This window comes from Nomascus leucogenys, chromosome 20 (assembly GCF_006542625.1).
Source record: "Nomascus leucogenys isolate Asia chromosome 20, Asia_NLE_v1, whole genome shotgun sequence".
Lineage (NCBI taxonomy): Eukaryota > Metazoa > Chordata > Mammalia > Primates > Hylobatidae > Nomascus > Nomascus leucogenys.
Window position 1 is genome coordinate 81,091,990 of NC_044400.1, and position 27,768 is coordinate 81,119,757.

The 27,768-nt window shown below is 44.7% G+C and overlaps 1 protein-coding gene across 3 annotated transcripts in view; it reads right to left on the reverse strand.

Moving 5' to 3' along the window:
- The window catches only part of FAM193A (family with sequence similarity 193 member A), a 183,690-nt gene that overhangs the window by 50,441 nt on the left and 105,481 nt on the right, over window positions 1-27,768 (reverse strand). For 2 of the 3 annotated variants that reach the window (XM_030800812.1, XM_030800814.1), the window contains exons 8-13: window positions 16,878-16,955; window positions 15,078-15,190; window positions 14,694-14,936; window positions 11,735-11,888; window positions 11,446-11,625; window positions 1,816-2,067 (exon numbers count right to left, since the gene is read on the reverse strand). In XM_030800812.1, coding sequence (XP_030656672.1) covers window positions 1,816-2,067; window positions 11,446-11,625; window positions 11,735-11,888; window positions 14,694-14,936; window positions 15,078-15,190; window positions 16,878-16,955 — 1,020 coding nt within the window. The remainder of the gene's footprint in view (window positions 1-1,815; window positions 2,068-11,445; window positions 11,626-11,734; window positions 11,889-14,693; window positions 14,937-15,077; window positions 15,191-16,877; window positions 16,956-27,768) is intronic. The other variant, XM_030800813.1, reaches the window with a different exon arrangement.

A 27,768-nucleotide genomic window follows, 5' to 3' on the forward strand; every position in this document is an offset into this window, starting at 1 on the left:
CTGTATCTTATGTTTCCACATAACAATGGCCACCACATAACATATTTTAAATGAATCAGTGAATAGTCTTCAGTTTGCTAAAGTGGTAGAAATAACATTTAGTTATAAATTTCTAAGTTTCTATATGCCCTCTACCGCATATGGCTTGACTCCATATTTGCTTTTCTATCCATATTTGCTTTTCTATTCAAATCTTTCTATATGATTAAAGTTTAACAGGTATCAAAAGAACAGATGTTAGATACAAATGATGCTCCTAAAACATGTTTTTCTTCTTTTACCCAAACATAGATCTCTAATTTCCTAAGAAAAGGCCAAAAGCCCGGGAAAACAATCAATTTTTAGCCAAAGGGGCCCCACAGTCTTTAGTAATAATCAATTTTACTATTTTACTTGAGTATTTTTAGGAACTAATTCTTGAACAGCTTCCACCAGCAAAAACATATAACAGAATATTATCTTTTCTTGGAACTAGGTAGGCAACAGCAAGGAGTGAAAAACTTCCTAACTTTACACATACATCCAGAGAAAATCAGGCTACAAACAAGGCGGACCATGAAGATAGCCTGATTCTGACTACATATCTGAAAAATGCTATTAAAAAGCATTCTATTATTAAGACATCATTAATAAAAGTTCAAACTGAGCAATATTCAATCGAAGAAAATTTAAGCATGAATTTGGATGGTCGTGCCAAGTAATTATAATAGATGTGGTAAACTTACGACATCTATTCTAAACCTGTGTCTGTTAATCTTCCACCTACGCCTCTCCCTAGCAAAGAGACAACAAACCTCGCTTACGGGCTACGTGTACCTCACTTCACAGTGACCCCTAGAGGGGAGAAAACACACATATGTTTGGAAAAACTGTGGTCTGGAAAAAATCATTCCATGTCATGTCCTCCTCCCTTCCTGTTCCAGCTCAAAATCATTGTTTTAAATAATAAATTAGGGTTTGAAATAAATTGTATTTTTGACTGATTAGAGGTACCTTTGGACAAGAATAACTGGTATAAAGAAAAAAAGGAAACAATTAGAATTATGGTGAGTCATTCTGGTAAAGGTAAGCTCAAAATAACTAGAGAGGCAAAGCTATCTAAGGTCCAAAGAAAGAAACCACCCTAAGATTTCACTGTAAAGTCTAAGATACTAAGTATACACATGAGGTTCTCTGGGACGAAATGCATAAAAATCAACTTATTTCTAGATCCTCACTCCACTTCCTGAATGGGCTCTTCACACTGGGTTTCTGGCAGCTTCTCCTGTCTGTATCCTCCCCTCCCCAGGGCTCCATCACCTGCAGGGCGCTATAATTTTCTGTGGCATCACATTTAGGGCTCCTCCTTTATTTAGGCTTGTGTGTTTCTAAATGCAAAAGCAGCATAGTCATTTTAGACCCTGTAGAGTCCAGCCAGTGTTAGAGGACTCACGTTATATTCACATTATTTTACCTATCACATTAAGAAAAAGAGCAAGCCCTGGAAGATCACAAGTAGATGACTGGTCTTCTGTGGAAATATTCCCTAGGTTTAACCTGTTAGAAATATCACCTGAAAAATCCTTCTGTTCTATTTAATTCTGAATAAAAGAACTATGACCTTCACAGTTGTTTTTAATGATTGTTACAACTGTAAAGGTTCAAAATTACAGTGCTTAAGAGATTATGGTGAAAGGAAACACTTGCAGACCTTCCTATCGAGAGCAGATGCTATCCTATGCAAGTTGCTAATTCACAGATTTGTTTGTTTGACTATGTACTCCTGCAGGATCTCAGTGAAGAGTGGGCTTTCAGACCCTTTTTGCCCCGACTTACCTTACTGTGTGTGAAGGGGGGCGCTGCATACAAGGTGGGGTGGATGAGAGGGCGTGGCAGGTGTGGAACAGTGTGCAAAGGCACATGTCCATGGATGTGAGGGTAAAGGTGCAGTGCAGGGTGTGTGGGCTTCTCTGGGCTCAGGAACTGATGGCCAGGAGGAAGGGCTCCGGCTGTCATTGCAGATGGTGTCAGTCCAGAAGCTTCTTGCTTACAAACATGACATTCACAAGTGTTTGGAGCTTGTTCAGCCTAAGAGGAAAGAAAAAAAAAATACCTATTTAGTGAAACAATAAATGGTATGAATTAAAGTCAGTCACATTCTGCCAAGTAGTTACAAAGCAAATACAAAGGTAAGCGGGCTTTTCCTGACACCCTGAGTTGACAAGGGCCTTCCATGCAAGGAAAACGAGGGACCCCAAGAGACTGGGACTGAAGAAGCTGCACAGAGAGGAAAGGTGTACCTCATTCCACAGACAGACTCAGGTAGAGCCACTGGTTCTGCATCCTATGCCTACGCAGAAAATTTCACTTCCCACATGTGAGCAGGGACAAGGGAACTGGTGAAGACGACACAGTACAGAGGGGATGGCTGTGCTCCACTGGGCTCACACTGCTTCTAAATGGTCACACACAGATTCTCCAAAACAAAGCAGAGATGTGACTTCTGGTTACGGTGGAGTGAAGAGGTCAGTGGCTCCTTTCCCTCAGGGCAAATGTAAAACTGAACACAATTGTCAAAGGCGACCATTCTGAGGCTCTGGAAATCAGCCCAAGGAAAATACTGAGACACATTTATTCATGCAAATCAGCTAGAACTTTAAGGAAGAACAGCAAGTCTGGCTTTCTTGTCTGGGACACTTTCCATTTCCTGCACCTGTACTCCACCCCTGACTCAGTCGGCAGTGGGCACAGGAGTTCTATGACTGCAGGGATGTCAGTGCAAACCAACCCTGCTGCCAAAAACAGCAGCCTGGTCAGGCAGACGGTGAAGCAGTAAAAGCAGTGAACTCAGAAGGGAATGAATAGGGAAGCCTGCAGCTCTGTTCCTGTGAGACTGAGGTCCCAGCTCGGGTGAGTGGCAGAGGAGACAGAAATCTAATAGGGAGAACCCTGGAAACGAGAGCACCATGGAAGGGCTTCTTAAGCTGTCCACAACTCGCTAGCTGACCAGGAGAGCACAGTGCATGCACTGAGGACACCTCAGGGGCTGGAGGAAGGTGCCAACACAGCTGACTTGAGAACTGGCTGAGTGCTGAGTGCATTCACCCCACAGCCAACAGTGGAGCCCCCGTGGATTCAAGGTGCATGGGCAACCTCCGCCCAAATCATCAGCTGGCCAATCAGCCAGGTGGACAAAGGGCAGACCTCTAGAAGCCAAACTAAAAAGCAGAAGAGAAGACGTGAGCTGAGACACCCACAGCCACATAATGTGGGAGATACAGATCCTGCAACTGAAGCCCAGGAAATAACAAAAACAAAAGACAACAAAGGACCCTCAAAGGAAAAAATGATAATGCAAAATTATTACACTATTTAAAATGTCCAGTTTTCAACAAAAAATTATGAGACAAGCAAAGATTAAAGAAAAGTATGACCTAGGCTGGGCGCAGTGGCTCACGCCTGTAATCCCAACACTTTGGGAGGCAGAGGTGGGCAGATCACTTGAGCCCAAGAGTTCAAGACTAGTCTGGGCAACACGGCAAAACCCTATCTCTACAAAAAGTACAAAAACTATCCAGGCACGGTGGTGTGTGCCTGTAGTCCCAGCTACTTGGGGGGCTGAGGTAGGAGGATTGTTTGAGCCCAGGAGGTAGAGGCTCAAGGCTCCAGTGAGCTGTAATCATGCCCCTGCACTTCAGCCTGGGTGGCAGAGCAAGACCTTGTCTGGAAAAAAAAAAGTGTGACCCACATGCAGGAAATAAATAGTCAAACGGTTAACAGGAGTGAGTTCAGATACTAAATTAGCACACAAAGATGGCAAAGCAGCTGTTACAACATGTTCAGAGAATTAAAGGAAAATATGAAAATAAAGATTCAACATATAGGGAATTTCTATAAAAAAAGGGAAATAAACAGTAAAATATAAATTCTATAGGTGAAGAGTACAATAGCTAAACCAAAATTTCACTAAAGTGGCTCAAAAGCAAACTTAAAATGGCAGAAAAATCATCCGTGAACTTGAAGAAGAGCAACGGAACTGATCTAGGGTCAGAGAGATGAGGGGAAAGTATGCAGATGCTCAGAGGCCTGTGGGAGAGCAGCGAGCACTCCAGCATGTGCAGAACCAAGTCCCAGAGGAAAGGGGGAAGAGCATCCAAATAACACCTGGACATTCCACTTCCCAAATGTGATGAGAAACATTGGTCTACAGATCCAAGAAGCTCAGTGAACCTTAAGATGGATAAAAACAAAGAGATACTGAGAGCTGCAGAACTCTGGTACACGATGACCACCTAAGGCTTCCTGCAGCCAAAGGCCAAGTCTCTAGGATGACCCCAGACCCTACTAAAACACCTTCTTGAGAAAGCCAGGCTGCCAGCAGAATTGACTGTTCTAACAGTCTGACACCTGATGACTGTAACAAAAGTAACACTCTGGTGTAGAATTTGATAGTGGGGAAGGCTGTGTGTAGGGACACTGGGTATAGGATATCTCTGTTGTACCTTTCACTCAACTTTGCCGTGAATCTAAAGCTATTCCTAAAAACAACCACTCTATTTTTTATTTATTTATTTATTTTTGAGACGGAGTCTCACTTCTCGCCCAGGCTGGAGTGCAGTGGCGCGATCTTGTCTCACTGCAACCTCTGCCTCCCAGGTTCAAGCAATTCTCATGCCTCAGCCTCCCAAGTAGCTGGGATTACAGGCACATGTTAGCATGCCCGGATAATTTTTGTATTTTTAGAAGAGATGGTGTTTCACCACGTTGGCCAGGCTGGTCTTGAACTCTTGACCTCAGGTGATCTGCCCGCCTCTGCCTCCCAAAATGCTGGGCGTGAGACACCCCCGTGCCCGGTCTATTTTTTAAAATGAAGGCAAAATAAAGACATTTACACAAAAAGAGAATTTAACTGCTAGCAAACTGGTCCTGTAAGACATATTAAAGGAAGGTAAAAACAAGATGGCAACTTAAATTCGGCAGAATTTAAAATGAAGAATGCCAGAAATGACTAGCCAGCTAGCAAATAGAAAACACTGTATAAATACAGGCCAGGCGTGGTAGCTCATGCCTGTAATCCCAGCACTTTGGTAGGCCAAGGCGGGTAGGTCACCTGAAGTCAGGAGTTTGAGACCAGCCTGGCCAACATGGTGAAATGCCATCTCCACCAAAAATACAAAAATTAGCCGGGTGCCATGGTGCTTGCCTGTGATCCCAGCTACTCAGGTGGCTGAGGCAGGAGAACTGCTTGAAGCTGGGAGGTGGAGGCTGAAGTAAGCCAAAATCGTGCCACTGCACTCTAGCCTGGGCAACAGAGTGTGACTCTGTCTCAAAAAAAGAAAAAGGAAAAGGAAAGGAAAAGAGAAAGAGAAAGAGAGAGAGAGAGAGAAAGAGGAAAAGGAAAAGAAAGAAAGGAAGGAAGGCAGGCAGGCAGGCACTGTAAAATGTATTTTTCTCTTTTATTTGCTCTAGAAATTATAAAACTGTATAAAGCAGTAATTAAAACATAGTATTGGTTTGTAACATATACAGACCTAATTATATATAGGACAATAATAGTACAAAGGAGAAAGATGGAGATGGAGCTATTGCGGAGCGAAGTTTGTATATTTTAATGGAATTAAGTCAGTAGTTATCTGGAGGAGACTGTGATACATTAAGATGCATATTGTGGGCGGGCGCGGTGGCTCACATCTGTAATCCCAGCACTTTGGGAGGCTGAGGTAGGCGGATCACTTGAGGCCAGTTCGAGACCAGCCTGGCCAACGTGGCAAAACACCATCTCTACCAAAAATACAAAAATTAGATGGGCGTGGTGGTGCACATCTGTAATCCCAGCTACTTGGGAAGCTGAGACAGGAGAATCGCTTGAACCTGGGAAGCAGAGGTTGCAGTGAGCCAATATTGCGCCACTGCACTCCAGCCTGGGTGACAGAGCGAGACTCTGCATCAAAAAAAAAAAAAAAAAAAGATGCATATTGTGGCTGGGTACACTGGTTAAGTGTAATCTTAGCACTTTGGGATTTCCTGGCGGGAGAATCACTGGAGGCCAGGAGTTTGAGACAAGCTTGGGCAACACAGGGAGATCTTGTCTCTACTAAAATTAAAAAAATTAGCCGGGCATGGCAGCACACGCCTATAGTCCCAGCTTACTAAGGAGGCTGAGGCAGGAAGACTGCTTGAGACCAGGAGTTTGAGGCTGCAGTGAGCTATGATGATGCCACCCCACTCCAGCCTGTGTAACAGAGCAAGACCCTGTCTCTAAGAAAAAAAGAGATACGTATTGTAATTTTTGTTTTTTTGTTTTATTTTTTATACCGACATTCACAAGAGATACATACTGTAACCCTACAGCAGCCACTAAGAACATTAAAAAAAGAATCAACAGAAGAATTAAAATAGTACACTAAAATTTTTGTTTAATATTTAAAAAGGCAGATACTGACATATACAGGATAAAAATGCAAGGCCCAACTAAAAGATGTTAAACAAATTTTAGATTCAAAGACACAAAGAAACTGAAAGTAAAAGGATGAAAAAATACAACATGTACACAGTAACCCAAGAAGGTGGAGTGGCTATATTAACAAATAAAATGGACTTTAAGAAACACCAGTGGACAAACATTTCATAATGATAAAAGGGGCAATATATCAGGGGAGCTATAACAATAATTCAATAACATCACCCCCAAATGCATGAACCAAAACGAAGAATTGAAAGGAGAAGGAAATAATCCAACAGTTAAACTTGAAGGCTTCAATATGCCTCTCTCAGTAACCGATAAAACCACCAGACAGATAATCAGTAAGAATATATACTATGATCTGAGTATCTGTGCCCCTCCAAAATTCTTATGTTGATAGCCTAACCTCCAAAGCGATGGCATTAGGCGATAAGGACTTTGGAAGGCTCTACTCCTCAGGAATGGGATTACTGTCCTTATATGGTAGCCTGAATAGACCAAGACAATATAGAAGACTTGAACAATGTCAGCAACCAACTTGATCAAACTTTCATTTATTGAACACTCCACCCAACAAGAGCAAAATACAAATTATCTTCAAGTACACATAGAACACGATCTAGATAAACTATATGTTAGGCCATAAACAAGTCTCAATAAATTTGGAAGCTCTAAAATCAGTAATCTAAGCTTTTGTTTCAACAAACTAGAAAAGGAAGAGCAAGCGAAACCCAAAGAACACAGAAAGAAATAATGAATTTCAGAATGGAAACCAATGACACAGAAAAGAAAACAGAGAAATTGACAAATCTTTAGCCCAAGTGACTGATGCCATTAAAAGGAAGATAAAATTACCCAAATCAAGAATAAGCATCACTGCAGGCACTACAGAATTAAAAAGGATTATAACAGTATAGAATAACTTTATGCCAACACATTAGACAACTGAAATGAGTAAATTCCTACAAAGATAAAAATTACTGAAATTCACTCAATAAGAAATAGGAAATTTGAAAAGACCTATTACAAGCAAATGAAACTTGAATTAGTAATTACAGATCTTCCCACAAAAAGAGACCAGGCCTACAGGATTTTGCTGGTGAATTCTATCAAATATTTAATAAATCTCAATCTTAAACAAACTCCTTCAGAAAACATAAGTGAAAAAAACATTTCTTAACTCATCCTATGAAGCCAGTATTACTCTGATACCAAAGTCAGACAAAGACATCACAAAGATAGGAAACTACAGACCAATATATTTTATTAATATTAACACAGATGCAAAAATCCTAACAAAATATTAGCAAACCAACTCAGGAACATATGAAAAGGATTATATACCACCTCCAAGTGGGAGTTATCCAAGGAACACAGGTTGATTTAATATCCTTAAATCAACTGATGTGACACACCACAGTAACAAAATAAAAAACGAAAACCACAAGATCGCAACACATGCAGAAAAGACATTTGAAAAACCGAACAATTCAATATTCAATACAATTCAATATTCAAATAATGAAAAAACTCAATAAATTAGGAGTAGAATAGAATTTCCTTAACCCAATAAAGGGCATCTATGAAAAACCTGCACCTGATATCACATTTAAAGAGTGGTCAAAGATTAAATGCTTTCCCCCTAAGACTGGAAACAAGGCAAAGATATCTGTTTCCAACAATTCTATTCTGTACTGAATTTCCAGCTAGCTCAATAAGGCAAGAGTAAGAAATTAAAAGCACTTGGGAGGCTGAGTCAGGAGAATGGCATGAACCTGGGAGGCAGAGCTTGGAGTAAGCCGAGATAGCGCCACTGCACTCCAGCCTGGGCAACACAGCGAGACTCCGTCTTTAAAAAAAAAAAAAAAAGAAAGAAATTAAAAGCATCTAGACTGGGTGTGGTGCCTCACACCTATAATCCTAAAACTTTGGGAGGCTGAGATGGGAGGATCGCTTGAGGCCAGAAGTTCAAGACCAGCCTGGGCAACATAGTGAGACCCTATCTCTACAAAAAGTTTTTTTTTAAAGCTGGGCATGGTTGGCGCATGCCCGTAGTTGTAATACACCTGTAGTCCTAGCTACTTGGGAGGCTGAGGCAGCAAGACTGCTTGAGCCCAGCTGTTTGAGGCTGCAGTGAGCCATGATTGCAGCAGTGCACTCCAGCCTGGGTGACAGAGTGAGACTGTTTCTTAAAAAGAAGAAAGGAAGAAAAGGAAGGAAGGAAAGAAAAGAAAGAAAAGAGAAGGGAAAGGGAAGGGAAGATTAAAAGCATTGCATCCAGATTGGAAAGGAAGAACTAAAACTTTATTTGCAGACAACATGATCTTGTATGTAGAAAATCCAAAGTAATCTACCAAAACAACAACAAAAAAAACCCAACCCTATTAGAATAAACAAATTTAGTAAAGCTGCAGAACACAAGACCAATATAAAAAAATCAATTGTATTTCTATGTATTACCAATGATCAATTGGAAATCAAAATTAGAAAATACCTTTTACTGTAATGAAAACACATAAGACTGGAATTTTTTTAGAACTGCTGAGAAAAATTAAAGATGACTTAAATAAATGGAAAGATAAAGCATATTCATAGATTAAAAGACTCAATTTTGTCAGGACTGCATTCTCCCTAACCTGATCTATATCATCCCACAAATAAAAGACCACACAACCACATCCAGAGGATTTCACTGGAGAATTCTAAATATATATTCAAGAATTCGATGCAATCCCTCAAGATCCAAGGAGGCGTTTTGCAGAAATTGACAAGTAGATCCTAAAATTTATATGGGAATGCAAAGAACTTTGAGCAGCATATAAACGATTTTGAAAAAGGTATACCAGCCGGGTGCAGTGGCTCACGCCTGTAATCCCAGCACTTTGGGAGGCCAACACGGGCGGATCACAAGGTCAGGAGTTCGAGACCAGCCTGGCCAATATGGTGAAACCCCGTCTCTACTAAAAATACAAAAAATTAGCCGGGTGTGGTGGTGTGCACCTGTAGTCCCAGCTACTCGGGAGGCTGAGGCAGAAGAATTGCCTGAACCCAGGAGGCAGAGGTTGCAGTGAGGCGAGATCGCGCCACTGCACTCCAGCCTGGGTGACAGAGGGAGACTCTGTCTCAAAAAAAAAAAAAAAAAAAAAAACAAAGAAGAGAGAGAGGAGAGGAGGGAGAGGGAGATGGACAGGGAGAGGGAGAGAGAGAGGGAGAGGGAGAGGGAGAGAGGGAGAGAGGGAGAGAGGGAGAGAGGGAGAGAGGGAGAGAGGGAGAGAGGGAGAGAGGGAGAGAGGGAGAGAGAGGGAGAGGGAGAGAGAGGGAGAGAGAGGGGGAGAGGCAGAGGGAGAGGGAGAGGGAGACGGAGAGGGAGACGGAGAGGGAGAGGGAGAGGGAGAGGGAGAGGGAGAGAGAAGGGAGAGGGAGAGGGAGACGGAGACGGAGAGGGAGAGGGAGAGGGAGAGAGAGATACCAAGATACCAAGCTGGAGGGAAGACCCTATCCCATTTTCCTAAACTTACCATAAAGCAATTGTCAAATGCACTATGGGTGTAAGGACAGACACAGAGATCAAATGAATAGAATGGAATGTCCAAATATAAACTCTTACATTTATAGTCCATTGATTTTCAATAAATTTTCAATAAATGGCCAAGGCAATTCAATAGGATACTTCTGACAAACCATACTGAAACAATTGGATATCTACATATGCAGAAAAGGTGAATTTATACCCTCACCTCACAATAAGTAAATGCTGAGTCAAATAGAATCTAAGAACTAAAATTATAAATCTAAAAGAAAACAATTTTGTGTTACACAAAGTTTTCTTGGATAAGACATCAAAAACATATGTAAGAAGATGTGGTCAGACTTCCCAGATAGACCTTTCAACATCACCTTTACCATCTGAGTGTTACATTTACATTACCTAATAAAATAAATCAGCCAAGCACTTTGACCTTCATTTGTTCTCTCTTTCATTTAAAAACTGATTATTATTATTATTGTACTATTATTATTTTTTTAAGCAGAGTCTTGCTTTGTCGCCCAGGCTGAAGTGCAGTGGCGCAATCTTGGCTCACTGCAACCTCTGCCTCCCAGGTTCAAGCAATTCTTGTGCCTCAGCCTCCCAAGCAGCTGGGATTATAGGTGCCCACCACCATGCCTAGCTAATTTTTGTATTTTCAGTAGAGACGGAGTTTTGCCACGTTGGCCAGGCTGGTCTTGGATTCCTGGCCTCAAGTGATCCACCGACCTTGGCCTCCCAAAGTGCTGGGATTACAGGCGTGAGCCACTGTGCCTGGCCAAAAACTGTTGAAGCATCTATTTATGAAATTCTGAGGCTGGGCGCGGTGGCTCACGCTTGTAATCCCAGCATTTTGGGAGGCCGAGGCGGGTGGATCACGAGGTCAGGAGATCGAGACCACGGTGAAACCCCGTCCCTACTAAAAATACAAAAAATTAGCCGGGCGTTGTGGCCGGCGCCTGTAGTCCCAGCTACTCGGAGAAGCTGAGGCAGGAGAATGGCGTGAACCCGGGAGGCGGAGCTTGCAGTGAGCTGAGATTGTGCCACTGCACTCCAGCCTGGGCGACAGAGTGAGACTCCGTCTCAAAAAAGAAAAAAAAAAAAAGAAATTCTGAGAAAAAGGGCTAATAAGGTACCCTCGCCTTTGGCTAACAGAAAAACAGATAATGAACAGGAAAAACGAACCCTTCCTGAAATTTTAATATTCCACTATTTCTTTTTTTAACTCCTCTCTTTGCTTCTATACAGACAAAAAAGGCCTCCACAGAGCTGCTATGGGGTGTTGCGAAATCAAGATTGATATTCGAGCAAGAAAAACAAGATTCAAATGGAGATTGTAAGTATGCCTTGACTCTCTTCAGTTCTAACCTTCAGAAATTATGGGAAACAAAATAATTTTGTATTCAGTATTGCTCATGTTTAGAGAAAATATACACAGAAAAAGAGATCCTTGGCAAAACAGAAAGCAAAGTGCTACCTGCTGTGTTGGGTAGGATGGGGGTGGACTCTCTGCTTTGCTCTCCTCTGTCCTGGGGCTCCTGCTTCCCAGCACTCCATCTTCCTTCAGGGCCCCTGGGGGCTCCCCACTACTCTCGCCCTCTGCTTCTTCATCATCAGCTTCTGAAGAACTACTGCTGGTACTGCTTATCTGAGGAGACTTTAAAGACAATCTTCTGTAATTTGCACTTTTCAAAACAGTAATATAAAAAATTAAAATGTCAGACCATCATTTTATGTCATTTATTGTTGCTACGAAGAAGCCATACCTCATCCTTCAGGGCCATGTTTTCCCCGCCACCATTCAATTCGCTGTGGATTCCATTCATGTTGGCCACCACCTCGGTATCATCATAATTACTCAATGGATAAATATCAGCAAATTTGGCTGACAATGGTGCAACATCTTCATCATCACTACAACTGACACAAGCAGAGATGGTCACTGTGAGGTCATTCAATTGTGAAGGACAATGAGTAAACCAGCCACTAGGCACAGATATTTCCTGGACAGATCACTGCTTTCATTTACAAAGAGTATTAGTTAAGTGTCATTCATACCACTAACATTTCTTAGTAACCTGAACAAGAGAAAAATGCTTGGAAGATTAACATTTGTGCCATTTGGAAGAGTAAAAGACAAAAAACGAACAAAAAAACCTCCAACAGTAGAAATATTAAAGAAACTACAAAAATTTAACCAGACTGATTGACGTAACGTTTCCATTTGACCTGAAGAGTGCTGGTATAAAACTAGTCTCTCTGCTACTCCCAAGACAACACAATTTGTGATCAAAATTAAAGGGGTACAGATGGCAACCTTAGGTGTTTAGTGTTTGCTTTTTTAACCTTAGCTGTTTAGTGTTTGCTTTTTCAACTTAGGGCTGAAATTTTCAGAAATAGTCAGTTGAACAAAACTTTAAAGGCACTTATGTAACAGAAGACTAATTTTTTTTGCTTTAAGGCCAGTCATGGCCTGGTCACTCATGATCATAATTAAACATCAGCTTTAGCAAGACATCTAAGCAACAGGCAAGTGAAAAATTTACTGAAATTAATTTTATTTTATTATTTTATTTTTTTGAGGCACAGTCTTGCTCTGTCTCCCAGGCTGGAGTGCAGTGGCACAATCTTGGCTCACTGCAAGCTCCGCTCCCCAGGTTCACACCATTCCCCTGCCTCAGCCTCCCAAGTAGCTGGGACTATAGGCGCCTGCTACCACACCCGGCTGATTTTTTGTATTTTTAGTAGAGATGGGGTTTCACCGTGTTAGCCAGGATGGTCTCGATCCCCTGACCTCGTGATCCGCCCGCCTCGGCCTCCCAAAGTGCTGGGATTACAGGCGTGAGCCACTGCACCCGGCCTGAAATTAATTTTAAACAGATTTCAAGGCTTTGGGCTACAGAGACCACTTAAGATGTATAACCTTCTGGTGCATTAAAAGAGCTGGCACACTCAAGCTCAGTGCAAACAGATGCTCCAACGTCCACAAAAACATGCACTGAGTCCATCTTCAGCCTGGGCACACAGCAACCTCCAGAAGGCAAAACCCTAGGAACTCGTCGTGATCTCACTTCCTAGAATGAGTGAAGAGTGTCCAGGACTACCAAATTCAGGTGTCTTTTCAACACATTACAAGTAACGTGCTCGAGTCTGGAGCTCACCAGAGGGAAGTACAAACAGCGCCCACAAGGTGCAGAGTCCTAGGGCTTCCTGCGGGCCCACTGCACCTGGGACGCTGCCTGGGCCAATGCTCACACACACTCCTGAGGATGACCATCGGCACGACTTACAGATGAGAAAACTGAGGTTCTAGGGAAGTAACTCAGCCATTTGCTCCATGTGATGGCAGGAGGCTTCACCAGCCCTAGCTCCATAAAGATCCAACCCATAAGATCCAGGAAGTACTGTGTGGTACACTGACTACAATCACATTATTCTTTTTAACCAACTTAGAAAACGTGCCAAGAAAGAGACAATACAAATGAAAAGATAACACTGGAGATTTTCAAATCATAGTTTACATTTGGAAGACATTGATCACAAGCTGCTGAAGGCCCAGATGCCCCGAGAACCTAGGCTCCCCATAACTGGTGATGGGCAGCTCTGGCCCAAGGAGAAAGGCTCCCACAGCCAATTTCTTCCACTACCACACGTGGCACAAGAGACCATAACCGACATCAGCAGCTGTGACAAATGAACAGGGATGAAATTCTCCATATTAAATTTTCATTAGGCATATATGTTTAATTTTTATGTTTCAGTAAGAAGCTGGATAACAGCCAGCTGCAAAAATGTCAACTCTTTCTTGTGCCCTGGAGAGTACACAGTGTCTCTAAGGCAATAAACAGCAGCCTGCAATCTTTGTATGAAGAGAGTCAGTGAGTTTAGACCAGTCTTTTCAGAATTATTTTGTGTGAGAACAAGCCCAAATTGAAAATGGAAAGACTGAAGGAAAACGTCAGTCACCATGAGAAATCCAGACAGACGGAATGAACACAAGTCAGTTGGTCAGAGAAATCCCGGAAATGCTGCACAGCCAAGGTCAGGAACAACAATCTCTCCCACTGCATACCTCCACAAGGAACATGATGCCTGTGTGCTCTACGATACATGTAAACTAAACCTAAGCTGACTTTAGCAACTACATACGTTCACGTACAACCCTTTTGGAAATTAGCACGTGAAGCCTCCCCAAATGACAGGGGTCACAACTCTGAAGAAATCTGGGACCAGCCAACTACAATGTGAACTGGTGACAGCTGCACAGCCACCTTGCTAATACAATGTACTTCTAATCATGCGGGAATATGAAAAACAGAAACCTTCAACTACTTGCTAAAGCGGTCACCTGAGTTCTTAGCAAGACACGACACAAGCATGAGTGCTGGGCTGACAGTGAGACAGGACGGACGGCGGACTGGTCACCCTTTAGGAGAATGAGGAGATGTGAGGCCGGAATTAGAGACACTTCTTCTCTGCATACCAACATGTTTTTTCTTTACTGGCCTTTATTAATTTACCTTTTTTTTTTTTTTTTCAGATAAACAGTGTTATAAGTTTGGGTTTACTGATTTCATGTTTTAAAAGCTGCATTAAAAACCTCAGGGTCCCTTGTCATGAAAAGCACAATAATGATGTTCATACTTCTGTGAACATTACTGTATGTGTTTCTCATTACTGGGGTGACTTAAATTTCTAAAACTTTATTACAAGGTCACAACTTACAAAGTCGGTGCCGAGCCACTGTCTGTGAGGATGAGCCTGGGGTGCTGCTGAATTGTGATGGGAGAGCTGGAGCCGGACCCCGAGCTTGCAGATGACACACTGGGCGGGCTCCTCTCAGCAAGATAGTCGGGAGCAGGATCCACTTGAAGTGGGAGCTGGTGAATGTGGATGTCATCAGTGACGGGGGTGTCCATGATACCACAAGTGAGGATGTGTGAGAGACTGCAGTCATCGCAAGCACATCTGATCAGGAATTAAGGACAGTTACCAAGCCAGCCAATGCACAAGACTAGACCATGCTCTCTAAGGGTCGGTTCTGGGCCTCCGCTCAGCCCAGCGAAGGTCTCATGGGCCAGTCGTGCCGACACCACAACCCAGGCTTACCTTCTCCTGTAGTTGCAGTTGGGGCAGTCGGGCATGCTCAGCCGGGACGACAACATGTGCCTCATGGTGTCTGTGAAGTTGTTCTCGCCAGTAACTGCTTTCTTATTGGTTAACTAGAGGAAATTTTAAAATGCTTTAATCTTGCAAGACCCTTCCCCGAGACATGGCTCATTGTATTTCAGTAATTCTGCTAACATGTATCATGTTCACAGGCACTGCTTCCTCAGCTGGACAGGACCAGGAATACAGGGGCAGCAGACCTGGAATCGGCAGCAAGCCGGGGGCTGAGCTGCAAAGGGCTCAGGTACCAGGAGACCCTAATCGCTTTTGTCTTCAGCAAACAGGCTGCAGCGCGCCCTCACAGCAGACACCTGCTGCAGACACCCGGCCTTTACCCTGTCTGCCGTGTGCTTGGTACTTGCAAGGTACTGAGAACAGAGCTGTAGGAATGAAAACTGGCACGTGGAGGGCAAGGGGTCGGCCTGGGAGCTATTGAGGAAATGGTACCTCAACTTCTAATAGACAAGGTGAGCATCTGCATTTCAAAGGAGAAGGAACTCTGGACCCACTCTGGCAATGGGACAGGTGGCAGCTGGAAGGGCCACTGAAAAGGACAGGATGGCTGGGAAAGGTGGCTCACGCCTGTAATCCCAGCACTTTGGGAGGCAGAGGCAGGCGGATCACCTGAGGTCAGGAGTTTGAGACCAGCCTGGCCAACATGGTGAAACCCCATTTCTACTAAAAATACAAAAATTAGCCAGGCGTGGTGGCTGACACATGTAATCCTAGCTACTCGGGAGGCTGAGACACAAGAGTCGCTTGAACCCGGGAGGCAGAGGTTGCAGTGAGCTGAGTTCACGCCACTGCACTTCAGCCTGGGTGACAGAGTGAGACTTTGTCTCAAAACAACAACAACAACAACAACAACAAAAACATAGGACACATGCGGAATGGGGAAAGGGAAGAGGTAAGCATGCCAAAACACTGGTGCCATCTGTATACCTGTGGTGCCCAGAGGAGACCACGGGCATGCAAATGTGGAGACAGGCATGGGGTCAAGGCCAGTGAACTACCAATATTTGCAGAAAGTCCAATGAAGTCGGAGTTCGTAAAGGAGATGGAGAGAAGTGTCAGGGAACAGGAAGAGAGTCGATGTGGCACATGGATGGGAGATCAGGGGAAGCCAAGTTTCCAGATGAAGCCAAGGGCCCCAAGACCAGAAACAGGATGTCGTTAGCAAGCTCTGCCAAACAGCACCAGCAAAGGTGGAACACAAGCCTGCCTGGAGGAGGCACCGCCAGGAAGACGAGGAAGGGAGAGTCCAGATCTGCCAGCTCCCATGCTGAAGGCACGGCACCTGGCAATGTCTGGAGGTCTGAGCACTCTGTCTGGGGATGCTGGGCCCCCATTCCAGCTCTGGGACATCAGGCAACATCCTTAACCTCACCCTATCACCCTCCTTCGTATGTAAACTGCAGATGGCACCATCTGCCTCAGAGGGGACTGTGGGGACTCAGACAATATTCTTTGCAGAATACCCAGGGCTGCTGTGGGATAGAGAGGCCACTCAATACACATGGGTTTTTCCTGAGGCGTATATGGAAGATAAGGAAATAGGTGAACAAAATTAGTTTATCTTGAGATTAAAAACGCCATTTGAACAGTTTTTAACACTGGCAGAACATGCCAATGTGGTCCTCCAATGCTGTTCTAACAAAGCACATCAACATGCAGAGAAGTCATCTGCCGTCAGGACAGATTTCTGCTTCCTTTAATTGCCTCTCTTACTGACAAGCTTACCTGTTCTTCAATGAATCTTCTTTGTTTAAAAAGCTCCCAGTCTTCTGTTAACATGCGCTGCTTGGTTTTCATTGTCATCTAGTAAGGGGATGTAGAAAAAAAGAAAAAAAAGAAAAACCTTAATACCTGTGACAATTATACAAGACATTTTCAAGAGATTTTCTTAAAATAATATATATGAGAGAAACATCATCTGCAAACAGAATAAAGATACAATACTACAAATATGTTAACAGGTATTTCTTTATTTTACTCAAACTCATCACTTTTCTCACAGGAAAGACAGAGATGAATAAACATTAAAAAGAGAAATCAAGATATTCTGACTAAATCTGTCAATATAGTGGATGAACATTCACTATTTACTGAATGCCCATTATGTGCCCTGAAGGTGTTAGAAATAAGCAAGATGATGGCAACTTGGTCCTGCCACACGAAGAGCTCAGACTACAGGAAAGGAAGAGCTATTAACAGGCATATGAGACTTAAAAAGCAAAGCAAAACAAAACTAACGAAGAAGTTAGGAGTTAAAGGCAAAAAGAGAAATTACTGAGAAAACAGAGAAGCATATGTGATTAATAAAACCGAAAGTCGGTTCTGTAAGCTTCTGTCAAGGCTGAAAAAGAGGGAAAAAGGTAACATAAAAAAAAAAAATCAGGATTGAGAAAGGATATGGGTACATATGAAGATTGTTTTGTTTTGTTTTTGAGACTGAGTCTCGCTATATCACCCAAGCTGGAGTGCAGTGGCACAATCTCGGCTCAATGCAACCTCTGCCTCCTGGGTTCAAGCGATTCTTGTGCTTCAGCTTCCTGAGTAGCTGGGACTACAGGCACCCGCCACCACGCCCAGCTCATTTTTCTATTTTTACTAGAGACGGTGTTTCACCATGTTGGCCAGACTGGTCTTGAACTCCTGACCTCAAGTGATCCACCTGCCTCGGCCTCCCAAAGTGCTGGGATTACAAGCATGAGCCACTGTGCCCGCCTGGCCAGAAGACTGTTTTTAAACTGTGAGACAAAGTATCTTTGTAAGTTGATACTTTGTAATATGTAAAGAAGAGTTACAAACAAGGGGCTCATGGGCTATTTTGTCCCACTTGCACAACGCCTCTTTTTAAAAATGTTCAAGATTTCACCTAATAATCCAGATTTCTGGCTTCTCTTGACAACTTGGCAGCTCTGGTGGCCCTGTGAAGACTGTTGGACCCAAGTGGGGACTGCCCCTAACAGAGAACAGGAGAACACATGCACCCACACACAGGTGTGGCCTTCGCTACCCATGCCCCCTGCTCCACTAGGGCCTATCCCAACTGAGGGCACTTTCTAAGGTGAGGGTGGTGACGGCCATGAGCACCACAAGAACTCTGGGGCCACTCTACCCCATATCATCCATCTCCCCATGACTTTCCCTAGCCCTGCAGGTGTGAGTTTACAACCGTTTACTAAACGATATGGATAACTTCTTGAGCCAAATTCTATCTGTAAAACTGACGATGTAGAAGGAAACCTGAAATAGACTAATAAACGTCATTTAAAGGAAAAAGGCAGACAAGATCTATAGTTCTTGTTCTTCTTCCCTGTAAAAATGAATTAGGCCCCAAAGTTTTACAGTAGGTTCTATCAAATCCTTCATGGGACAGAAAATTTAAACTATTCCTGAAAATTGCAAAAACACAGAGTTTCTCAATTCATTCTATGAAGCTAGCACAACCTTTATACAAAACAAATAAGACCTCAAAGACCAAGACAACTCAATTATACCTCAGAATATAGATATAAAAGTCCTGGCTGGATGCAGTGGCTCACAACTGTAATCCTAGCACTTTGGTAGGCCAAAGCGGGAGGATCGCTTGAGGCCAGGAATTTGAGAACAGTCTGGGTAATAAGGCAAGACCCCCACCGCTACAAAAAATTTCATTTGTTTGTAAATAAAATTATCTTTGAGGCAAGGTCTCTCGCTCTGTCACCTAGGCTGGACTACAGTGGTGTGATGACAACTTACTGTAGCCTCAACCTCCCGAGGCCTGTGATCCTCCCACCTCAGCCTGCCACGTAGCTAGGACCACAGGCACACGCCACCACACCTGGCTAATTTTTTTTTTCCTTGTAGAGATGGGGTTCTCCCTATGTTGCCCAGGTTGGTCTCAAACTCCTGGGCTCAAGCGATCCTTCTGCTTTGGCCTCCCAAAGTGCTGGGATTACAGGTGTGAGCCACTGTGCCAAGTCAAAACTTAGCTGGCACACTGGCACGTGCCTATGGTCCTAGCTACTCAGAAGGCTGAAGTGGGAGAAGAGCTTGAGCCCAGGAGTTCGAGGCTGCAGAGAACTAATATCTTGTCATTGCACTCCAGCCTGGCCAGCAGTGTGAAACCCTGTCTCTAAAAATAATTTTCTACAGCTGTCCGAATACACACACACACACACAGGCGCACACGCACACGTTCTAAATCAAATATCAGCTAATAAATTTAATAATGGAATAAAGAATGACATATCGTGATCTACTGGAGTTTCATCCCAGGAATGCAAGAATGTCTCAAAATTAGGTAACCTAAACTCTTAACTCATATAGAAATTGATATAAAAAAAAGATACCATCAATTTTGACATCTTCCTGTTTTATTTTTTAAATGATAGCCTAAATGAACTAGAAATAAAAGTAAACTTCTTTAATTTGCTAGAAAGTATCAAAAGTCTGTATGGCAAGCATCAAACTTCATGGTGAAACACTCACAGCAGCCCCTCGAAGCCAGGACTGGACAAGGGTGCCAGTATCAATGCTCTTATTCACACTGGTCTGAAGGTCCTAGTGGAAGCCAAAAAAAGGGGACAAATGCTGGAAAAGATGAGATAAACCTATCATTATTTGTAGAAGATACCGTGATTTCCTAGACTCCCAGATTCAAGACTCAACTCAAAAACTACAAGAGTTAATGCCGGCATCTGGCGAGATGACTGGTCACAGGGCATCTCCATTTTCCCAGTTTCCAGCACGAATGCTTTAAACACACATTCCCCACTCAAGATGCCGGTCATAGTAGCCCCTCAAACTACAGACTATGGAGGCATAAAATGGGTCAAGATTTACAAACTATAAAACCATAATACAATATACTTTTAAAAACCTTAAAAAAGAGTGACATACCATATTCTTGGATGGGAAGATTCAATATTGGTGCCAGTTCTCCCTTTTCATTGTATATGTCTGCAGTTATTATAAAATCTTAGTGTACAGTGTAAGAGTTGTTTGATAAATAACATCAATAAAAACCTCTTCCTTGACTCCTCACAGCCTCAGGGTAATTTTTTTTTTTTTTTTTTGGAACAAATTTGGGTACCTGCAGGCTTATGTATGTGTCAAACAACAGAGAAAGAATGAATTTTAGAAAGCAAACATAAAAATAATTGATTTCAAACTTCCAGCCTGGGCAACATGGTGAAACCCCGTCTCTACCAAAAATACAAAAAAAAAAAAAAAAATTAGCCAGGCATGGTGGTGTGCACTGTGATCCCAGCTACTCTGGAGGCTGAGGTGGGAGGGCTGCTTGAGCCCAGCAGGCAGAGGTTGCAGTGAGCTGAGACGACACCACCGCCTAGCTGAGAGAGTAAGACTCCATCTCAAACAAACAAAACCTACCAACTCTCTCGCCACATACACACTTACTTGTGAACAGAGACTCAATTATTTTACACGTATTCAACATTTTAAAACCTTTGAATCAGTATAAAATTTCTAAAATGTTATTGATTAGAAGCAACCAATGTTCATTCACAGGTTTTAAATTAAATGGTGCATTAAAATGGCTCCAGTGGAGAGTGGAGTGGCCACAAACCAAGAACTCCAGGGGTCACTGCAGTCGCCCCCAAAGCCTTCAGGGGAACATAGCCCTGCTGACATACTGATTATGAACTTCTGGCCTCAAGAACTGTGAGCATAAATTTCTGTTGTTTTCAGCTCCCCACAACCTCCCACCCATGCATACATGGTTCCAGAATGACTATTATTCTCTGGATGTTACTAAAGTGGCTCAATTTCCCTCAATTGTATTAGTGGCAGATTGTTTCTCATGGTTTCTTCACAAGACAGTGAAAATAAAAACACATCTCCTGGCTGGCCACGGTGGCTCATGCCTGTAATCCCAGCACTTTGGGAGGCTGAGGTGGGTGGATGACGAGGTCAAGAGATCTAGACCATCCTGGCCAACAGGGTGAAACCTTGTCTCTACTACAAACACAAAAATTAGCCGGGTGTGGTGGCGGGCACCTATAGTCCCTGCTACTCGGGAGGCTGAGGCAGGAGAATTGCTTGAACCCAGGAGGCAGAGGTTGCAGTGAGCCAAGATCGTGCCACTGCACTCCAGCCTGGCAACAGAGAGAGACTCTGTCTCAAAAATAAATAAATAAAAATAAAAAGCATCTTCTGGTTGCTTTAGTGAAGAGACTGGTTTTCTTTGTAAAAGCGATGTAACATGCAATTTTAAAGAAATACACTTTACTTTTTAAGTGACACTGTATTTTCTCCCTAGAGAGAACATGTATGTGTTATTTTTACATATACACCATTTTGCCTGGAACAACAGCAATAATACCAAATATAGTATTTCAAAATAAATGTTTACCTTCAAGAAACAGATACCTCAAGAAATTACTATTCCCAAAGGATTTTTCATTCTTAGTAAAAGAATTTCCCTAAGGGCATTTTTGTGTTTAGTTACAGTTCAATTGGAGAAATGAATCTCTGAAACTAGAACTTTATCTGCCATTTCCATCACATGTGGAACTAAGGACAGCACCCCAGGCTCCTAGGGGCAGGATGTTATGCTACGTAGGATACCGCTGACCTAAACTCCAACAGGCCTGCCTGGCTGAGACCCTCGGGAGCCTCCTGTCATCTGCAGATGTGGTAACACCAGGAAGCAGCAGTGAGGCTCTAGCCACACTGGGTTTGGCACAGCACTCGGTAACGGTTCATCTTCCTTCTCTTTCACCTCTTCCCCTATGTTACCACTAACTATACTATTTTTCTGAAGTCACCTGAAGGTTACAAGTTATTCACAACCTCAGAAACTTATATCGATACACGAAGGGAAAGCCAGGTGATATGGCTTAGATCTGTGTCCCCCGCCCAAATCTCATGTCAAACTGTAATCTCCATTGTTGGAGATGGGGCCTGGTGGGAGGTGATCGGATCATGGGGGCAGATTTCCCCCAAGGTGCTGTTCTTATGATAGTGAGTTCTCAGGAGATCTGGTTGTTTAAAAGTGTGTAGCACCTCCCCACCCCCCTTCCTCCTACTCCAGCCACGTAAGATGTGCTGGCTTCCCCTTCACCTTCCACCATGATTGTAAGTTTCCCGAGGCTTCCCAGCCATGCTTCCTATACGGCCACAAAACCGTAAGCCAATTAAATTGCTTTTCTTTATAAATTATCCAGTCTGAGGTATTTCTTTACAGCAATGCAAGAATGGACTAATACACCAGGGATAAATCAAGTGAACAGCATCAATCCTACAGAAGAAAAACACCAAATGCAGGAGAAAGGGAGGTGGGAGTTCCATTCAGAAAAGCTTCCAGACTCAAAGCTTCTCCACAATAGGCCAGCGTCTCCTGTTCAACACCAGGACAGGAACCACTGACACACCCAAGTCACCTTTGTTGACAGGCAAGACTGATTTGCACTTAGACTTGCAGACAAGTGCCTCCCCTGAAGGGTACTCTGCAAATCCCTGGGAAACAATGAATACCAGGCACAGAGGCCACCAGCCCCAGTCAGGGACAGATGTGTCCCTGAAATGAAATCTGAGATGAGACCTCATGGTCACCTAGTCCAAACACCTCTCCAACTATTCTCCACATTCCCTATCATGGGGAACTGATTTCTACAGCCCACTCTGCCTTTGAACGACCCTTGCAAGGGACTCTTTCTGATCACACACATCTACACGGGGTCTGGACTCTGCTCCTGGGGGCTGTCTGGGATGAGCTGAATGTCTGCTTCACAATGGTAACTTCTTGACCGCTCAGGCCAGCAAGCTCTTATGCTTCCCTGCCAGGGGGGTCCAGCCTGGTCAGAGCTATCCTGAGGACAGGCAGTGAGGCTGCTACCACACCCTGATTACAGGACCTTCCACGTCTGCCCTGTGACGTCACGTCAACCTGTCACATTGATATGGTTCACCTTTGTCCCCACCCAAATCTCATGTCAAATTGTAATCCCCACATGTCGGGGGAGGAACCTGGTGGGAGGTGATGGGATCATGGTGGATTTCCCCCATGCTGTTCTCACGATAGTGAGTTCTCACAAGATATGATGGCTTAGAAGTGTGGCATTTCCCCTCTTGCTCTCTCTCTCCTGCCACTGCATAAGACGTGCCTTGCCTCTTCTTCTCCTTCCGCCATGATTATAAGTTTCCTAAGGCCTCCCTAGCCACGCGGAACTATCAATCAATGAAACCTCTATTCTTTACAAATTACCCAGAATCAGGTAGTTGTTTTTTTTTTTGTTTGTTTTTTGAGACAGAGTTTCGCTCTTGTTGCCTAGGCTGGAGTGCAATGGCTTGATCTCAGCTCACCCCAACCTCCACCTCCCGGGTTCAACTGACTCTCCTGCCTCAGCCTCCTGAGTAGGTGAGATTACAGGCATGTGCCACCACATCTGGCTAATTTTGTATTTTTAGTAGAGACGGGGTTTCTCCATGTTGGTCAGGCTGGTCTTTAACTCCCGACCTCAGGTGATCCGCCCACCTTGGCCTCCCTAAGTGCTGGGATCACAGGCGTGAGCATCGAGCCCGGCCTCAGGTAGTTCTTTATAGCAGTGTGAAAATGGAATGATACACACACCCTTCCAGGTCTGATGCCACCCTCCAGTGGATTCACCAACACTCAGCTTCTCCATCTGCACATCTGTTACCGCTACAAATACTAACAAGACTGTGGAGGAGGGCCCTGAGACAGCGTTCTCTGGGCCAAAGGCAAATACCATTGCTGCCATTAGAGTGTACTGTGGGCAGCTGTCCATGCTTACCCAGAAGGTGCTTGGGGCACCTCTTTTTTTATGAGGTCCTTGGTAAAGGTAGGCGGGGTCCTATGCACTTGGGAGGTTTCAATGACCTAATGCAATACAACTTGACTGCAGCTCATGTTGGCAAGACAGAGACTCAGCAGGTGACACTATGTAGTCAACTCAGCAGGTGACACTATGTAGACACTCTTGGATTAAGGACCCTTTCACGTGCTTCCCACAAGCAGCCTCTTTGGGAGTCTTGAAACCCTGCCCTGCACAGTGGCCTTTCCCTGGGCTTCAGAGACCTGAGCTCCAGTCTCTGCTCCCAGCCAGGGTGGTTCTGGCTTCTCACACCTCACCCCTCTGTGAGGCCAGAGCAGATCAGCTTCATTCCCTCGAGCCCCAGTGACAAGAGTGAGCCAGGTAGAAAAGCTGGCCTCTCGCCTTTCATTTTTCCTTCTCAAGGTCTTTCCTTCACAGTGTCTGCTGATGACCTGAGATCTCACTGCTCCTCCCCTCCTTCTGTACTCTCAATAAACCACCCTGCTTAGGTGCCATAGGATGTGCTCTAGAGCAGTGGTCCCCAACCTTTTTGGCACCAGGGACTGACTTCATGGAAGACAACTTTTCCACAGATCAGGTGAGGCAAGGGGATGGTTTTGGGATGATTCAAGTTCATAACATTTATTGTGCACTTTATTTCTATTATTATTACACTGTAATATAGAATGAAATAATTATACAACTCACCACAATGCACCATCAGTGGGAGCCCTGAGCTTGTTTTCCTTCAACTAGGTGGTCCCATCTGGGGGTGATGGGAGACAATGACAGATCATCAGGCATTAGATTCTCATGAGGAGCGTACAATCTAGATCCCTTGCACACGCAGTTCACAATAGGGTTCATGCTTCTATGAGGATCTAATGTCTCTGCTGATCTGACAGGAGAAGTTCAGGCGGTAATGCAAGCAATGAGGAGTGGCTATAAATACAGACAAAGCTTCACTGGCTCACTGGCCACTCACCTCCTGCTGTGTGGCCTGGTTCCTAACAGGCCATGGACTAGTTAGTACTGGTCTGTGACCCAACGGTTAGGGACCCCTGCTCTGTAGGGTACCCAGTAACCAGCAGCCCACAGTGCAACACCAACATGGGGACTATTTACTGTCCCTATGCCTATACATTTTTTTCATTTTTTGAGACAGGGTCTGACTGTTGCCCAGGATGGAGTGTGGTAGCATGATCATAGCTCACCACAGCCTCAACCTCCTAGGCTCAAGTGATCCCCCCATCTCAGCCTCCCAAGTAGCTGAAACCACAAGTGCACGCTACCATGGCTGGCTAATTTTTGTATTTTTGTAGAGACAAGGTCTATCTATGTTGCTCATGCTGGTCTCAAACTTCTGGGATCAAGTAATCCACCTGCCTCAGCCTCCCAAAGTGCTGGGAATACAGGTGTGAGCCACTAAGCCTGGCTGTTTTTTTTTTTTTTGAGACAGGGTCTCACTCTGGCACCCAGGCTGCAGTGCGGTGGCGCCATCACAGATCCCTGCAGCCTTGAACTCTTCGGTCTTAAGTGATCCTCCCCCACTCAGTCTCTGGAGTGGCTGGAACCATGAGCACATGGCACCAAGCCTGGCTAATTTTTTAATTTTTTGTAGAGACAAGGTCTCACTATGTTGCCCAGGCTGGTCTCAAACTCCTGGGCTCAAGTGATTCTCCCACCTTAGACTCCCAAAGTGCTGACATTACAGGTGTGAGCCACTGCACCTGGCCAGTTTTACTTTTTAAAAATAACACAGAAAAAACTTATTTGGAATTAAAAGCTCATATAACACTAAAACATCACCTAACATAATTATCTCATTTTGCAGGTGGGGAGGGAAAAGACTCATGGGGCAGATACAGGACATTCTGGTGTTGACTGCCGTGCAGGGTTCTCCCTGGGACCCAAGTCAAGAACATGCCAGGGAGTGGTGACCTGGGCACACTACTGACCCTCCTGCACAGCCACAGCCCTGAAGAGCCTGTGCTGAAGATGCCCACTTCCTGGAGCAGGTTAATGCCCACTATCCTAGCTTCCCCCAACTCCTGCTCCCTCTACCAGAACAGCAAACTTGTGAAAATGGGCTGGTGCACCCACAGATGGCAGAGGGGGATGCAGCTTTCAGCGCCCTCTCTGCTGTGCTGCCCCCACATGGCATAGCTGCAGCCCCTGGGATGCTCCAAGCCTCATGAGATGAAGGCTGCTGAGGTGCTGCTGCAGCAGGAGACTCTGCCCTCCCCACCTGGCATCCAGACCCTGCTCTCACAGTAGTCCAGGCTAAGAAGTCGCTGGTCAGTGATAAGCCACAGCAGGAAAGTCTCTGGTTACAAAAACAGACAAAAACATGAATTAGGAATACACCCACTTTGAAGAAAACACAAAACAGCAACTGCTCTCTCAGGCCCCACCATGAGGCACAGGACACAGAAGGAGTCTCCCAGGACCAAAGTGATCTCTGAGGCCCCTCCTCACCCTGATGTGCTGTGCGTACAGCAGCCAAGGAAGAGGCGCAGAGTCATGGGAGAATCTCAGGGCCACCTGCCCTAAGACAAGCTCAACAGCACAGAATTCCGCATGTGACGAAGTTGGAACTTACTCCACTGAAGCTGATGCAGGTTCAAAAAAAGCCAGCAGGCCAGGCGCAGTGGCTCACAAATGTAATCCCAGTACTTTGGGAGGCTGAGAACGCAGAAGAATGGAGTAAGAGAAAACCCGCGAAAATCCAAACAGACCATTTGTAGCTCTAGTCCCTGTGGCTGCAGTAGAGAACAGCAACAGAAAACACGGCCTGTAACTGAAATCAATGACTACACTTCTCGGAGGCAGCAAGCACCCGCTAGTCCCTTCCTTCTTCCCAGTCCCTCACAGCACTGACAAGGAACACTGACAAGGAGCCACAGGTGGCATCCACATGGCACTCACCATGCCAGGGCAGACATGGAACCAGCACATGACTTAGGCTAGAGCCCAGGTTCCATTTTCCTACAGAGAGTCTCCAAAGTGCAAAAGAGAAACTCAGTCATTCCTCCTTTACCCCTGCTCACACTACTGTCATCTTTAAACCAGTGCCACTCTCAATTCCTTCATGGCCCAACCCTGCTTTAGGAGAGCAGGCAGGCCAGGAGTGGGAAGGGGGGGGCGCCGTCTCAAAGCCCTGCTCTGTCTGACAGGTTTGGGCTGCCTGAGCGCCCTCCCTTCAGATCCACCTCCAGCAGGTGCCCTCCCTCTTCTGTCTTCCACCTCGTGAGCCACCTGCCACCTGTGCATGTGTCTGCACTCCCTTCCAGACTAGGACAGATGGACAATGAGCTCTCAACAGCAGAGAGCTCAGTAAACAGCTCCTGGATTTAAAAAACCTCCTACCTGGACCAGGCGTGGTGGCTCACACCTGTAATCCTAACACTTTAGGAGGTTGAGGCAGGCAAACCACCTGAGGTCGGGAGTTCCAGACCAGCCTGACCAACATGGAGAAACCCTGTCTCTACTAAAAATACAAAATTAGCCAGGCATGGTGGTGCATGCCTGTAATCCCAGCTACTCGGGAGGCTGAGGCAGGAGAATCACTTGAACCCGGGAGGCAGAGGTTGGGGTGAGCCCAGACCTCACCATTGCACTCCAGCCTGGGCAACAAGAGCAAAACTCCATCTCAAAAAAAAAAGGAAAAACCTCCTACCTGGGGTGCAGAGCCTGGTGACAGCCCGTGTGAGTGACAGCAGGTGTGCCCAGGCCAAGGCGAACTTGACCAACTGCTGCCACCACACCTCAGGCCCAGGAGGCCCAAGCCATCTGTGATGCCAACAGGTTTCCCATCCCTTCCGGAAAACCAGCAGCTGACACAT